Genomic DNA, 16,322 nt, shown 5'->3' with positions numbered 1-16,322 from the left:
CCCTAAAAAAAACATGTCACATGCTAAGAAATAAGGACACGTGTCACTTTTAGAGACTAATTTGTAAAAAATTTGTATCCTTTAAAATCACTCAAATCGATCATCACCATATCCGGAAGGATTGAGCATAGCATCCGGGAGATTGGTAGTCACTTGTCAGGCTGTTTTTGCTTAATTATTCAAGCTATTTTTAAGACCAAGTAAATTGCTTGAATTTTATGCTCAAAAACGTGAATGGGCTTCATTAGAAAATGTCAAAGAAGACCTCTCTCTCTCTCTCTCTCTCTCTCTCTCTCTCTCTCTCTCTCTCTCTCTCTCTCTCTCTCTCTATATATATATATATATATATATATATATATATATATATGCCATTGTTTTAAACATGTTTCTTCTATATTTTATCCATTAGGTAACAAGTGTTTACCTTTTCTCTCTCTCTCTCATATCTCTGAAGAAAAAGATTAAAAAAAAAACTTAAATAATTTTTCACGCCACATATAATTCAAGTTGAAGATATTTAGAATGAATAAATTGTAAATTAAACTGTTAAAAAACTGAATTTTATCATAGTGCCCATTAAAGTAATACATGTATCACCCTCGTACATCCACCACATGATGATAAGCATGTGGTCAAAAAGGCCACATTTAATTCTAAATTTCCAACATAATATCTACAACAAAAGGGAATTTTGAATTTTTTTTTGTAAATTTTCTTTTCAAGAGAGAGAATCTTGTTTTAAGACAATGATATAGAGTTGGCTATCAAATCACTTTCGTACTTTTGGATTCCTCCGTCTAAAGAGGAGAGGTAGGAGAATTACAGCCCCGTAAAAAAAATGCTTTGTTCGGACTGTCCAAACAAGAGTAGCTTGAGTAGGCTCTATCGGACCCCTTCCCATCCCTCTATCCAATTACAACATGGAGCGGGAATTTTTCGAGATCCTCGATTATAGAGATTCCGATCCCGTTCTTCCACCCATCAACGCCCGACGCTCATTAAGAAAAAATAACAAAGAAAACATTGATATAACCCGAGTTCATACTAGAAAGCCCCAATTGGCAAGTTCCTACTGCCCAAGCAATCTCAATGTTTAGATAAATACATCCAAAGGAATATGGTAGATTGCCCCCAACAAGTACTTGGACAAGCGCAAAGTTCTAAGACCAATTACTAGACTCTCATTATATATCAAACTTTTCTCAACAACATTGATAAAAGTGATTTGTGTTTGCAAACTAGTGTTTAAATCAAACACAACATCTCAACTAATATTCCTTTCTTTCTCTTGGAATCTTTTTTCCATAACCAAAATATGCATTTTGCATTGCCTTCTACAAGAGCCTCCACGAAATGAAGCTCAATCTAAGGGTGTGCGTAAAGAGGTGTTCAAGTCGAGAATTGGGTCTTTGCATTCTGTCTTCGTTGGGGTTGGAAGAGTAATAAAACCATTCACTCTTCTTATAACGGAGGCCATTTTCGCCTTGCCTCCACCTTTAGAATGTCAAATGGGCAGATTCAGATAAAAGTATCGAAAATAGGTCTGAAAGTGAAAATGAAACAATTAAGGGTGGAGAATGAAAAATAAATAAATAAGCTCATTTACGGTGGACGAACAATGATGAGGTGGTGAAGAGAGGAACAAACAAACGGTGCAAACAAGGGAGGAAGTGATTTAGAGTTTGCATCAAGAAAATAGAAAATAGTAAAAAAAAAAAAAATGTCACATGCTAAGGAAGTGATTTCGGAACATATTTTTTTTTAAAAAAAAAATAATAATAAAGTCAAGTAGGTTCAAATTCCGTTGAAAACTAAAAGACCTTCATCCCCGCCTATGACTTTCGTCAAGAACTAAAAGGGAACTCCACCACTGCCTCCTCCTGTTGTCGGAAGCCAACCCGAGCGGGTTGAAACCTTGTTGAAGACGGGTCGGCGGTCAAAAGGCCAGAGATCCGCAAACCCATAGGCAAAGTTGAACTTTGTTGAGCCCCTATAAAATGGTAGCCCAAAATCATGCGTTATTAATAAATAAAAGGAAACGTTAATGCATTGATGTAGCTAAAACATAATTTTATTAAAAAAAAAAAAAAAGATGTAGCTAAAACCTCGTGCATCTAACTTTGCATTCCAATCGTACCCTTGACCCAGGTCCACTTTCTCACATGTCCAAAGCCCAGAGCCCAAAACTTAGGAAAGCCCATCATCAAATAGAACCCTGTAGATCAAAATGGCCCAATTGGGTTTGAGTCCATATAATAACTAACGGTAACTTACGTACCAGCATTCCAAACAACGCTTTTCCAATTTCCGTGCTCGAAAAAAGAAACAAGTAGCTACAATATAATAATAATAATAATGTAGAAAATAGCTGCAGAAAATAGAAAGCAATAATCCCTTGATGTTAGGCTTGGCAATTCGGGTTGTCGTGTCAACTCATCGAGTTAGCGTGTCAACCCGTTTAGCTAATTTGGTAAAAAAATGTGTCATTAACACGTCATAAATATGTTATAAACGGGTTGATGGGTCATAAACGGGTCATAAACAGGTTGGTGGGTCATAAACGAGTTATAGCCTAAACCCAAACTCTATATATTCGTGTTCGTGTCGAATTCGCGGGTCGTGTCAAAATTGCCAAGCCTACTTGATGATCTCTATTTGACCATTCAAAGAAATGTTCCTGGTTCAATAAGAGGAGATTTTCTCCCCCAATAAACTATAACTCACTTAAAGATCTTATTTTGAAGTTTTGATGGAAGTTTACCCCTTTAATTTCTCCAAATCAACAGTTAAGTTGGATTAAAAAAACAGTACGGCTACTTAGTAGAGTATCATACAACCTGATAATCTGACAATAAAAATAAAAACTTCAATCAGAGCATGTTAAAAAAAAATTCATTGTTACATTATTCAGTTGTATGACAGTCCCCCTAAATAGCACTATTCTTACCAAACACGTGAAATGACCAAATTACCTTTTAATGTGAAAAGAAGAGCTTAAAGAAAAACTCATCAACCTTATTGTTTAATATCCCTTGTGTCAGCTTTCTAAATCAGAAGATAGAATATGGGATAGGTGAGCATAGTAGTAATTTATGGGAGAGAAGTATAATTTAACCTTCAAAAATGATGCCTAGAGAGTACCAAGACTATTGATACACAAGTTAAGAGATACTATTTGAACCCTAAAACTTAAACCAAATAGATTTGGACACCCAATAATAACTTTGACAATCAAGAAATCCAAGCATGAGCTGCCTAAAAATTTCAAAAGGTGTAGCAGCAGCATGTTACCAAAAGAGCCCATATCAAATTAAAGTTTAAGAATACACCAGTATCAATAAAATAATTAAATTACAAATTTCTTTGAGTATCCAACAAGTAACAACTACTTCCTCCTTTTGGTACACTACTACACAAGATTAGAGGGCTGTTAGCAAAGTTCAGCAATCTATACAAAGCACATAATGGCATTAGCCATCCTCCTCCTTTCCATTTAACCCACTTTGTGTTCCCATACACCATTGCCAGCTAAAACATTTCATGCAGCAGCTCGGTCTCGAACATTTTGGACATTTCGGGCATTTGGGTCGCCAGCAACATTTAAAGCAGCTGGGTCTCCAACATTCTGGACAGCTAGGTCTCAAACATTCTGGACAGCTAGGTCTCCAACATTCTGGGCAGCAAGGTCTACCACATTCTAGGCATTTAGGACGCCAGGAACATTTGATACAGCTAGGTCTTGAACAATCAGGGCATTTTGGTCGCCAGATTTTAATTCTGCAGCACCTGTTAGAGGGCCTACGCAGACTCGGCCGGATCTTTTTGAGGCGGATTGCTGTAGTTATATTCTCCATTTCTTGGATAAATCTGCAAAGATGGCGGATGTAATCAGGGTAAAGCTCCAAGTTGCAGTGCCCACCTCCTTTAATCCATAAAGGCTCATATGGTTCCCTTGCCATTTTCCACAGCCCATTGCCATGTAACCAATTGACAACATCATCTTCTGTGCCCTGTAAATTTATCCCACCCCATTTCAGCATAGGTCGTGAACAGGAAATTAGGACTAAGATAAACTACATAGAGCAGAATTGTTAGTTAAGGTTGGCACATGCCAAAATCACATAGCAGCACTTACAGAAATCATAGGAAGTTTCTCCAAACAAAGTGAAAGAGCTGCTCCTCTTCCATGTTTGGTGTTCAGAGATTAAGATCAACAATCCATTTAGTGCATATAAGTGTTAAATATATTTTGGGTTTGACCAAGTTTGGTTGACCGAATTAAAGAAACGAAGGATATGTTTGTTAATGTGTTTTGGGAGGTTTTTCTCTTTTTTTTGGTTTAAAAGTCTTCTGATGTGATATGAAGATGAAAACAATTTTTGTGTTTTTAAAAGTGTTTTGTATTTTGAGTTGTTTGTTAATGTTTTTGTTTTGAGAACAGAAAACAAATTTTTTGACAAATATAGCCTAAGTTTCTTTTTATGTACATAGACAAAGAAGAGGGGGGGAAATACAAATGGGTTTTCCTTGGTGAAACCAATAAAGAAAAAAGAGAACTTTTTCTGGTGAGAAAAAGCACGAGGGGCGTAACAAGTTTGGGGTGTTTCCTTCCGAAATGATTTAAAGCGCACAAATCACAAAAAAAACTTTTGACTTTTATTCTTGTTGATTGAGATTTTATATCAGATTTATTTGAGGCATGAAATATTCGTTAAATTCATAATTTTGATCAGTTACTACATTATAAATATTTGGAGAAATAGTTCCCAGTATTGACTCCACTTGAGGTGTGTGCCTGAAGTTGTGGGCATAAACTTGAGATACCACAGAAATTTATTTTCTTATGATGGATATGTTTGGATTTTTCCCATGATTTTTTCCTTTGCACCAGAAGGTTTTCCACATACTCTTGGTGCTTGTGTTTGATTGATCCCTTTACTTGTTGCAGGATTGGAGTTTGTTCCTTGGCCTAAAATCTAGGTTGAATTATTGATACTTTGCCTGAAGTTATTAGATTTTCCTGATCCACAAATAGACTAGTTTGTGGCCTAGTAATAAGGATGAAAGTATATTTCAAAAGGGTGCTCCTCCACACAAAACAAGGGGTATGACAGTATGACCTCAATATAAATTCTTAAAGAGTTTTTTTTTTTATTGGAAAAAATACGACCCCCCCCCCCCCCCCCCCCCCTCCCCCCCAAAAAAAAACAGAGAGATTTTGGTGGTGGTTGGCCACTCTGGGGTGGTTTAGCTACCCCAAAGGGGTGGTCGGCCACCCCCTAACTTAGTTTTTTTTTTAAAGGGTAACTTAGACATTTTATGTAAAAATTTGCATGTGTAAGTCATGTGCACAAGTTTCTGACCATTTTATCATCAAACACTAACGGAAGGTGCCAATTGAAAAGAAATGGTAGTTCAAAGGGGATCAAGTGTCACAAATAGTAGTTCGGGAGCTATCTACAAATGACCTATCAGTTCATGGGAGGTAAGCGTATTTTCTCCTATTTTTTTATTTGGGGGCAGAATTGTAATTTGCAAGAGCTCCATCAGAAAAATAGACAATTTATACAGAATTTGACAAAATGATCAATTTGATACAAAAAGCTTACTACAAGGAGCTATAAGATAATATTTGTACCTCAGGGATTGATTTAATACAAGCCTAAACCCCAAGAATCAGTTTAGTAAAGAAAAAATGTTTCTAGGGTTGTTGCTTCAGACCAAGTGGGGTACTTGTAGGATTTGACAAAATTACTTCAATTTTGTAGGATTTTGTTGCTTCAATATAACGTGGTTCTCCCATAGGAAAAGTAGTGTGGTAGTTTTCTTGAATCAAGATTTGTGAAAGTTGAACATTGACACCTTGGAAGTCTTTTAGTAAATCCTTAATTCAAAATGTTGGGCCAGCACCTTCACACAATAACTTAACCTAATAGATGCTAGAATATAAGGACTTCCATATTAGGTTTGAGAGATTTTCCTTATTAGAGAACGTAACCAGCCACACCACTCACAAGTGAACATTTCAATGAGCCTGACAATGTAATTTAGATACAAGATGGCAAAATAATATCATTTATTGCTTAGGTGATCACAAATAATAAATGAACAACCAGAACAGACCAATAACATTTGAACAAAAACAAAATTGCATTCACAAGTGCATAAAGCACAAGGCATTTCATAACTTGAAACTGGCACACTCTTATTTCTTATAACAATGTTTCATGTCTGCTCAGAAAAGAGGAAAAAAAAGAAGAAAAAAAAAAAAAAAACAATGTCCCATGTATATGTCAGATGCATGAGCCATTCAATCCAAAAGAGCTCTACTCCAGATACCTAATATTCTAGGTTAGGAAGGTATCAATTAAGCTAATTAACCTGTTTAAATTCTACACATCATCAATATGAAAAGGCAGTTATTATTAAACCCTATTCATGATAGAGTATTCAATATAGATCAAAAGTATATAAGTTGCTTACAAGATTCATACAAAATTTCAAAGCTCTCAAGTATGTTCAGTGTTTTCTAGTGTGTTTCAAGTCTTCCATAAATGGTTACAAGGTGAGGAATATTTCAAAATATTTAGTTGGGTAATCAACTATCATACAACTGGAAGAAAGATTAACAATGAAGGAACAAATTCTTATTGTTGTGCTTCTAATAGAGGAACTATCATACACTTATCCTGGCTAAAGATTCTTTGTTCTTCCTCTCTATCACATCCTCCTTATTGGAGTTTCACATACAAAAGGAATCCCCACATCAGGTAGTAGTCAAAAAAATTGGCTGAAATTGTTAAATATATTGGAGAAATATATGAAAGAGAGAGAGTGGAAGTATATAATGGACTACATTGTATTAAAGTAGTGTATGTAACAATATTACATAGGTCTCTATTTATAGAGAGACAATGAGTAGTGAGCAATAAACCCTAAACTACATAAGGTAGGGAATAAACCCTAATAGGAAAGACAATAAACCTAGAGAATAATATAATATTCTTAACATCCCTCCTCAAACTCAAGGTGCAAGCTTGAACTTGGGAAAAAGGAAAAAAAATATATATATATATATTTTCGTTGCCGGGAAAGTTGCCGGAGATGGCCGGAATAGGCTGCCGGAAATTCTGGCGGCGATGGCAAACGGTGGCCGGAGATTGGTGGCAGAGGAGGCTGGCTGTGGCTGTTGGTGGCAGTGCATGATCTGAAGGAACAGCTGGGCTGTAATGGCATTGGGCCCATGTATAGACTGGAGTCCATGAACCTGGTTGACCAAGTTGAATTGGGCCAATTTAATGGGCGAATCTAGCCCGAAACCCGTGGACCGTTTCATGCGTCGGTCTGGCCCGAAAATAAATTACTCGGGTCTAACCCACTAGAGCGAGTTGAGTGGTTTGAATCCGAGTTGACGACCGGCTTGGACAGCTGGGCCGAGTAGGATTGGGGCGATTCGGGTCTTCAAACCCAGTGGACCGAACCAGCTTGAAAACCATTGGTTCGGGTTGGACACTCAAAATCAGTGACAAACTGGTTTTGGACCTGGCTGGAATGCGTGAATTCGAACTGAAAGAGGCCTGAACCGGATGGAACCAAGCTGAAAGAGGCATGAATCGGCTGATAAGAGGACAAAACCGGTCTTAAAGGGGCTGAACCGGTATTGAAACCCATTGAACCGGACCTGAACCGGCTTGAAACATACTGAAATTGATAGAAAACAACTGAACTGGTAGAGAACCGGCCTTGGAAGCTATGGAACGGTGCTGAAATCCACTGAACCGGGTCTTTGGAGGCCTCAACAGGTTTGAACCGACATGGAAAAGGACTGAACCAGGTTAGGAATGGCCTAAGACCGGTTGAACCAGATTGAATACGGCTGGAATCAGGCTGAAAATGCCAAAAACCCAATGAAATTGTACTGAACCAGACGAGAACTTGTGAGCCGAGACAGTTTGTCCCGAAGAATCAGGTTGAACCCGGTGGAGCGGGTCTGAAACCTAGATTGAAACCGGCATGTAATCTGGTTGGACCGGGTTTGGATCGAATCCTGGAACTGGATCCGGGAAGCGTGCGTGAAGCACGTGTGGCGCATGGATTAGACGCGCGGAACTATGTTGGCGTGTGTTGGCGTGTGGAAGGTAAGGGAGGCACATGTAAGCGCGTGCTGTGATTGGCCAATGCAGCAACCTTTTGAACGCAAATGGAGGCGCGTGGGGCCCTGTATGGCAGAGATCGAGGCTGATCTGAAATCTTCGGCGTTGGAACTGCCGATTGGCAAGGCTACAGAGGTGATTGGCTAAACGTTGCAGCGCATGTATGACTGGGCAAAAAGATTGGGTGGCGCGTGCGGCTGTCGTCGATGTCGGATCTTACCTTGCAGACCTGATTCTGAGATTATTTTTCCAGACAAAGCTGCGATGAAGGCGGCAAAGAGATTGGCAACAATTTTAAAGGCGTAAGGCGGCGTGTGGACGACTAGAATTATGAGACAACCGTAGAGCACGTGAAGGATGCCTGAGAACATCAAGGATGTTTATTGAAGGCCACAAGAAAGTGGCTCTAATACAATGTTAAATATATTGGAGAAATATATGAAAGAGAGAGCGGAAGTATATAATGAACTACATTGTATTGAAGTAATGTATGTAACAATATTACATAGGTCTATTTATAGAGAGATAATGAGTAATGAGCAAGAAACCCTAAACTACATAAGGTAAGAAATAAACCCTAATAGGAAAAACAATAAACCTAAAGAATAATATAATATTCTTAACAAACATAATATTATTAAGCTCAACCCCGTTGACTTAAGCTTTTATGTTTAAAATGGTGTTCTAACAGGTGTATCAAAGCATATTCAATATAGATCCATCATCATCTTTTTATTTTCTCTCTTTCCGAGTACAAGATCCATCACCACCCATAATAGATTTATAAATTGATTTGAATAAGATTAAAAATACATTCCTTCATCTATAAATTACCCCACTTACACATCTATTACCTTGTTGAAGAAACCCTTGGGATACACAATATTATTCGTGAAGAAGGCACATCACTAATTAAGTTTCTTAATTCTAAATATTGAAACTAGGACTCTCCATTCTTTCATATCCCTCAGTGGCCATCTCTGTTATGCTCAAAAAAGAACTTTTCTTTTGTTTTTTGGGTAAAAATCAAGGGGGGGTCAAAGCTTTTTGAAGTTAATCAAACTCTAAGGATCAAGGAAGATAAAGTATGGATATTGAGCCAAGGTGACCATGGCCCCATTAGCAAAACAGTAGCACCAGTAGGAGTTGCTACAGCTACAAAGAGGGCTAATGGTGCTTAATTATTGCATTTATGGAAGGCATCAAGTGTAGGAAGACCTTTCACACTTCTCTTCCCAGAAAAAAGAAATACAGGTTTAGGAAAGGTTGGAGGATGGTATATATTAAATATTTAGATCTTGTTTCAGTCCCTTTTTATATTTTGCAAAATTGGTTGGACCAAATAGAGTACTGGAACAAAGATGCAGAGAGAGAGAGAGAGAGAGAGAGAGAGAGAGAGAGAGAGATGAGCCCAGCTGATATTTGAGGTACCATTACTGGATCAATTCTGAACAGTATAAAACAAACATTTCAAGGAAAACCTTGACCTCTTAAGAGATTGTGGATTCTAACGGACACACGAGTGCACTTAGGGCCAAAAAATGCACAAACTAGGTTACTTATCAATATTCCCTCCTATATTCTTTTCTTTCAAAAAGACACTCTAAATATGTTCTACTGTGTTGTTTTTGGCATCTTACCCTAGAACAAAGCATTAAGTTCCACCACGTGCATAAAGAGAAGGACAGCAAGAAGGAGTGTGCTAGGGAGAGAAGCACCGCGGGAGTCAAACAAGAGTAAGTTAATATACATACTACGACATCACTTCTAGCCCAAAAGCCTAAGCTTATGGGCTTGGGTCCACCAAGGTATATTAATCACTCACTCTCTTTATATTTTCTTAACGTGAGACAAACCTCACAAGTGCACTCACAACAGAGGGTCATAACATCCAAGAACTTACATGCAGTTATGGAAATGAAAGCAGCGCTCTATGAGAAATCAATGAGTAATGGTGGGCACCGACTTGATCAGGTGAAACTCCACCCTACCACCTTCCGACCCTGACAGAGGCAAGTATTTCATTACCGAACTCAACAAACCCAACTCCTAAGGGTTTTTGAGCCAACAGCGGCCCCCTCAGATCAGAAGGCGGGTTGGGCTTACTAGTGGAGAGGTGCTTCAGCATCAGAAATTAAAGGCTATGATGTGAGGGCAATGGAGGGAGCAAGAGGGAGGAGAGACTTAAACGAAGAAGGGAGGTATGCTCTAAAATGGTTAGGGCTTCTTAGAATAGGTTTATATATGAAAGCTAAACAGCACCTTTTGCTATAAGGATATATATTATTTTTAATGTAAATTCAATTTAGGGTTGGGATGAGTTTTCAGGTTTCCAACACTTCATTTCCAACTTCCAACCCAATGTGGGCCAGAAAGCAAAAACTATCACCAACTACCGAGCCAACACGTGTCAGAGTTGACAATTCAGGTTGACTCAGCTCTGAATAAGCAGGTCAGGTCTGGTATCTTGGCTTATTGGGCAGCCCTATCAATGAGTCTATTATCTAACATACGTGAGTTATACAAGGCTAGGGAACAATACTAGTTTCCTTATATATGATGCAAATGAGAGAAATTAATATTAAAAACCGTGTTTCAAGCAAAACCAACAGTCAAATATAATATGATTAGGAGATCACCAGCAAATTTCTACACTTTTCAGATTGCATAGTTGTGTAACTGTTTCCTTAAGATATCAGTAACAGGATATGTCCCAATATCTAAACCAATTGCTCCAAAGGGATGACTTTGTGAAATGGCAAGGTTTCGAGATTTCAACACAAAGGATGCCTATTACATAACAATGTACCCAACTTTGCATACAAGAAATTACTAATTGCCACAAGAAACCCTATTGCATCTGTTACCATACCTCTTGTTATTTAAATCACCCCCAAATCTCCCTTCCAGTGCATATTAGTAAACAATTACTTGTTAAAAAATTCATATACTTGCAATTTTCGTAAAACCCACGGCATCCTATTAACATTCCAGTTGGTAATGCAACAAACAGTACTTTTTTTTTTTCTAAGCATGCAACAAATAGTACTTGGAACATGGAAAGATCTCTATACATCACACTGCAGCTTCCTCCAGATTCTTCACAATTCTCAATCCTGTAAATTAACTCTACCATAACTACACTTATGTCCATCAATGTAGTTCAAAAACCATGCCAAAGAAAATGAAAAGCAATCATCTGACCACATCCATGCCAGTAGAGCTCTAAAAAACAAGATCAATGTGGTGAACCCAACAGAAGGAATTTCACAAATTTCACTGATCACTTTGACGACTTAATAAACGGGAGACCTTGAATCCATGCCTAAACACTATTTGACTTCTCTAATAAGCATTCAATTCTACAGTATCACCAGCAAATGTCCAAAACAAAAAAGAAAGTTCCCCATGTCTGGCTGTACATACCAACCTTTATTCGTACCGAAAGATACACCAGTGCTATTCGCAAAACATCTAATGAACCTTTCCACATCACCTCTCTCTGAAAGATGCTCTCATGCAAATGTCTAAATCCAATCAATCTCATGCACCATGATGAGTTTCTCCGCCTTCTATTCAACCTACATTTTAACTCCATGTAACCTTTCAACATATGCTTTAGACTGCCTACTCCCTTAGGAGATATGATGTTCTAGTAAGACTAAGAATAGCAACCTTTCTTTGAAAAGTAGCTATCAGATAAAAACCTATATGACAAACAAACCCCTGTTTTCTTTTGTACACCAGTGTCAAACTCCTGCACTAGTGTCTGCATCCAAAGCTTTCAAAAAATTCACTTTTTAGATGTTGTCATTCAAATCTTTTGTCTAATTTTCTTTTCTTTTCTTTTCTTTTTTTGATAAGTAAGAAAAAAATTTGTAAATGGTCCCATGTTTCATCACAACCTAAAAACCAGATTACCTGGACTACTTGAACATCAGATATATTAGAATTCTGGCTTTGAGTATAACATTACAGTGATACCAAGAAATTTTTTTGATCAGACAGTTAGGATTATCCCATTTGTGGAAAATGTTCTCGTGTCACAGAATTCATTCACAAGCTCTGCTATATGATATATAATCAGATCAATTGATTCAAGTAGAAGGAGAGTGAAACATTTCTTCAGCCTTCAAGAATCAACAGCAAACAATCTTTCCAATAAAAATAGATACAAACAAGCATGAGAAGGGAAATAGAGCTCTATAATTATTAAACATGGCAAGACACACTTACATGTATCACCAGCACGGGACACTTGACCTTCTTAATTTTGTTGATGTTCTGCACAAAATAGGCTGGTTACTAGCTTCAAATGCAGCAGAAATAGCAACAAACCAGTACAAAATGCTCAATTCTAGCATATTAGTCCTTAAAACTCTAAGTCTAACAATGGAATGGATTGGAAGTATGCCGCTATAATGGCCCCGTTTAATAACCCCCCTCCCCTCCCCTCCCCTCCCCTTATTTTCACCTCTCCCAAAAAACATCAACTTCAAAACATTCTTAATCTTTTTTACTTTTTATATCACATCAACAATTTTTTATTATTATTTAAATAAAAAAAACCCACTACAATACAAAAGTTTTTCACTTTTCCATATAAATTCTTTCTACTTTATATCACATCAATCACTTTTTACTTTCACTCAAAAAAATTCCCCCCATAAGGAAAGGGGAGGGGAGGGGAGGGGGGTTATTAAACGGGGTCATTAACATTTCATTGGCTGGCCTGGTGTTAGGACCAAGCTAATTCACAAAATTTGTCATAAGAAACAGGTTGGGCTCCTTACCTTATAAATGTCAAAGCAAAATGTGAACTTGACATGGCAGAGGACACGGAGACCAGAAAGAATTGCACTATGCAGAACTACGCCTCTGAGCCTTGGCAATTTAGCTGCCAAGTGCAGTGTTGGGCCACTTCCAACTGACTGCCCATACAAGATTAAGTCTTCCTGGCTAACTCCGTACTCAGTCTCAAGGCACTGATATACTGCTTCTATATCAGCATAGGTATTGGATTCACTAGGCTGCATTTCATAAAGGAAAAAAAAAAAAAAAAAAAGGATCCATCAGGTCCATAGATACCAACAGAGTAACATAAACCATGACGCCAACCTGATCAGATGATTCAACATTTTTCAGTATATAGAAATGTTTCATCTAGATAATATAAGGATTGACTGACCAAAACAAGATGGCAATATACACGATTCATCCACTTTGTTGTAGGGTTCTGAAGTATACCAACAAGACAATTCCAGATGCATCAAAATCATCCATCACATTATTCAATTGGTTATAAATTGTTCATAAACATCATGGATTCTAACCGAATGCCTAACTTTTCTTAAATTGCTCCATATCTTGATTGAGAATGTTTGCCTCCTTTGCTTATGCATTTCTTTTATTGGTCAATTGTACAAGATAAGTCTCAACATATTCCCCATTCATTGTCCATTCCTCTTACTGACTTCTATAATGTGAATAAGGTAGTGCACCTCATAAATCAGCATACCATTACCAACTGAAGTCACCGCTAACAAATAAGAAAGTCAAGGAGGACTATGATGAAACTGCATAGTTTAGTACAGCTCAGACTGAATCATAGCCTACCTTACCGGTAGAAGCTCCATAGCCAGAATAGTCATATCTGCATCATAAAATTCAGATGGAAGATATTAACATAAAACCAAATGGCAGGGGAGAAGCATGAACTGCAAGATTAACTAAAGCTTAAATTCATCACATTGTAGCTAAGATTAGTTCAAGGTGGAAAGCAAATCCCTCTAAATAAGTGTGTGTTAATCAAGTTGATAACAAGATCACAATTTGGATTACAATAATCCCTTTAAAGCAGAAACAAAAGGCATTCAACAAAAATGGAGTGAAATTTATGCGCTTTCAAATTTACCATTCATAGAGTCACATGAAAAAGTACAAAGATAAGACGACTAGAATTTTCCAAGACCCTAAATCACGGTAAAATCGGTGCATCATATGGCAGGAAAAAGTAGATCTTGGAAGTTCTGCAGATTTCGAGTTGGCCATTCACGCCATAAAATCTTACAGAGCTCCAAAAGCACAGAACACCCAAAATAAAGATAAATACAAAGCCATGTCTCCATCCAATCAGAAAAATAAAAATAAACTACTTTATGCTGGAAGGGAAAGTAAAAAATGAGTTGCCAAAAAGAAAAGGTGAAAAGAGACTGTTGAGAACTACCTGGTTACAGGGAAACTATTACACCAACCTTCTTTACTTTCACCTTTTCATTGTGAAAAAAAAAAAATGCCATTACCCACAAACACCTTGAGAAGAAAAGTTATTAGTCAGAAGATAGAACAAGCTATCATCTTTACCAATAATAGATCTAGCCCAAGAAAACCAGTTCCAAGAAGACTACATTCTCTCTTGAAAAGACATAAAATGAAAAATCAATCTCAATCACACAAACCATCACGCTTAAAACAACAACAATGGAAGGGTAGAGAAGCGTCAAAGCCCCACAAAGATTTATGCTTTTCAGTTTTCAGAACAACGGTAAGAAAAGAAAAAAAAAATGTAAGATTTGTAAGTGTAAAGCCCAAGATAGATAGCAATAATACAAAAGAAAGAAAACCCATTATCCTAAATCTTACATATAGACGAGATTAACCATTATATTAAAAGAAAGCAAAAATTAAAACAGAAACAGAGGGACTAACCCCATGAGATTAACTCTGAGATTGACTTTGAGCTGCACAAAGAGGTCATAGAGCTGGCCAAGGTCAGCAGCATTGCCGTGCGAGTAGAGCAAAGTGAGGCGAGCATACGGATTCCTCAGATAAAAAGCAACAATCTTATTGCCGCGCTTAGTATCAATCAGCAACACGTCCAAGGAATTGTCGTCAGCGTGAGGAATCGGCATCGACGACGGTGAGGAAGACGACACGACGGTGAGCTTGCCATCGTCGAGCTGCTTGATCTGATACGTGGGCGGCGATGGCGGAAAGAAGGCGAACTTGGCCGCCAGTTGAGAGACCATGCAACCCATTCGCCCCCCAAGAAGATGGATAAAAAGAAGCCAAACTCATTGAAGGAGGAGCAATCTCGACCGCATGTGTACACACACACACACACACAGGGAAAAAAAAAATGTCTTTTTCGTGGGTTTTCTTTGGGTTCGTGATGGGATGGGAGAGAAAGAAGAAAGCAGAGAAACTGAAGGTGGTAATAGTGGGGAGCCAGTCAGCCAGAGAAGGTAAGAGTGGTGGGTTTTCTCAGAGATATTGGTATGTGTTTGTCTTGCTTAGATTTGTATAAAATAAAGTTGGTTTTTAATGGTCGAAGACATTACAGACTTCTGCCGCGTGTTTGTTTGTGTGTGTATCAGTGTATATGAGAGAGAGAGAGAGAGAGGCAGAGGATTGTGAAGCTTTTGTTTACTGGTTTTTAGTACAGTGTAGAGTGAAAGGGTGGCAAGAAAAAGAGAAAGAGAAAGCACCTTTATCCCAGTGAAAGAGAGAGTCAGAGAGAGATGGAAGAACAGAGCCTTAACTCACTTCAAAGATTTGAGTTTAAGTTATGTGCATGACTTCATTGTCTGTCAGCTGTACAGGGAAGCGGGTCAATATTTTGTATCTCACATATATCTCCCTGCTACAAGCCATTTTTTGGCCAGTTTATGAGTTCTATGCATACTCTCTTGTGTGCATTAAGGCTGAAACTCTCTTCTTCTTGCTGACACCTGTCTTTTCTAACGAACACTTTTCAGGGGGACCCTTTCTTTCTTTCACGCTTATTAAATTAACGTGTCTACTTAAAAATAATAATAATAATAATAATAATAAAATTAACGTGTCTAAAAAATGAAAATGCATGGGACTTGTAAATGTATGTTTAAAACTTAAAAGTGTATGTGAAAAATTATTTAATTTTATTAAAAATTGTATGCGATAATTACGTGTATTTTAAACACATGTCAGTTTAGTAAACTGAATCGAAAAAAAATTCTTTATTTCAATCCATGAATCCATTTATTTCGACGTAAAATATTTTATATTGAAAAATATTTTCAGCGAAATTATTTTTCTTGAAAAATAATCTCACTGAAAACATTTTCTAACGTTTGGCTCGTACGGAAAAATCTATAATGGTAGTAGCAAATTCGGCGACTCGAATAACTT

At 37.6% G+C, this 16,322-nt stretch overlaps 1 protein-coding gene across 1 annotated transcript; it reads right to left on the bottom strand.

The window, feature by feature from the left end:
- Positions 1-3,285: 3,285 nt before the first annotated feature.
- LOC133854753 (uncharacterized) lies at positions 3,286-15,728 on the bottom strand. Its single transcript, XM_062291021.1, has 5 exons — positions 14,862-15,728; positions 13,770-13,806; positions 12,947-13,183; positions 12,390-12,437; positions 3,286-4,010 (listed from the first exon to the last, which is right to left on the bottom strand). The coding sequence occupies exons 1-5, from the start codon at positions 15,188-15,190 to the stop codon at positions 3,471-3,473; spliced, it is 1,191 nt and encodes a 396-aa protein (XP_062147005.1). The 5' UTR covers positions 15,191-15,728; the 3' UTR covers positions 3,286-3,470.
- Positions 15,729-16,322: the final 594 nt, after the last annotated feature.

Source organism: Alnus glutinosa, chromosome 13 (assembly GCF_958979055.1).
Source record: "Alnus glutinosa chromosome 13, dhAlnGlut1.1, whole genome shotgun sequence".
In the NCBI taxonomy this organism is placed as follows: domain Eukaryota; kingdom Viridiplantae; phylum Streptophyta; class Magnoliopsida; order Fagales; family Betulaceae; genus Alnus; species Alnus glutinosa.
The sequence above is the reverse complement of the archived record's forward strand: the minus strand, read 5'-3'. Positions and strand labels throughout refer to the sequence as shown.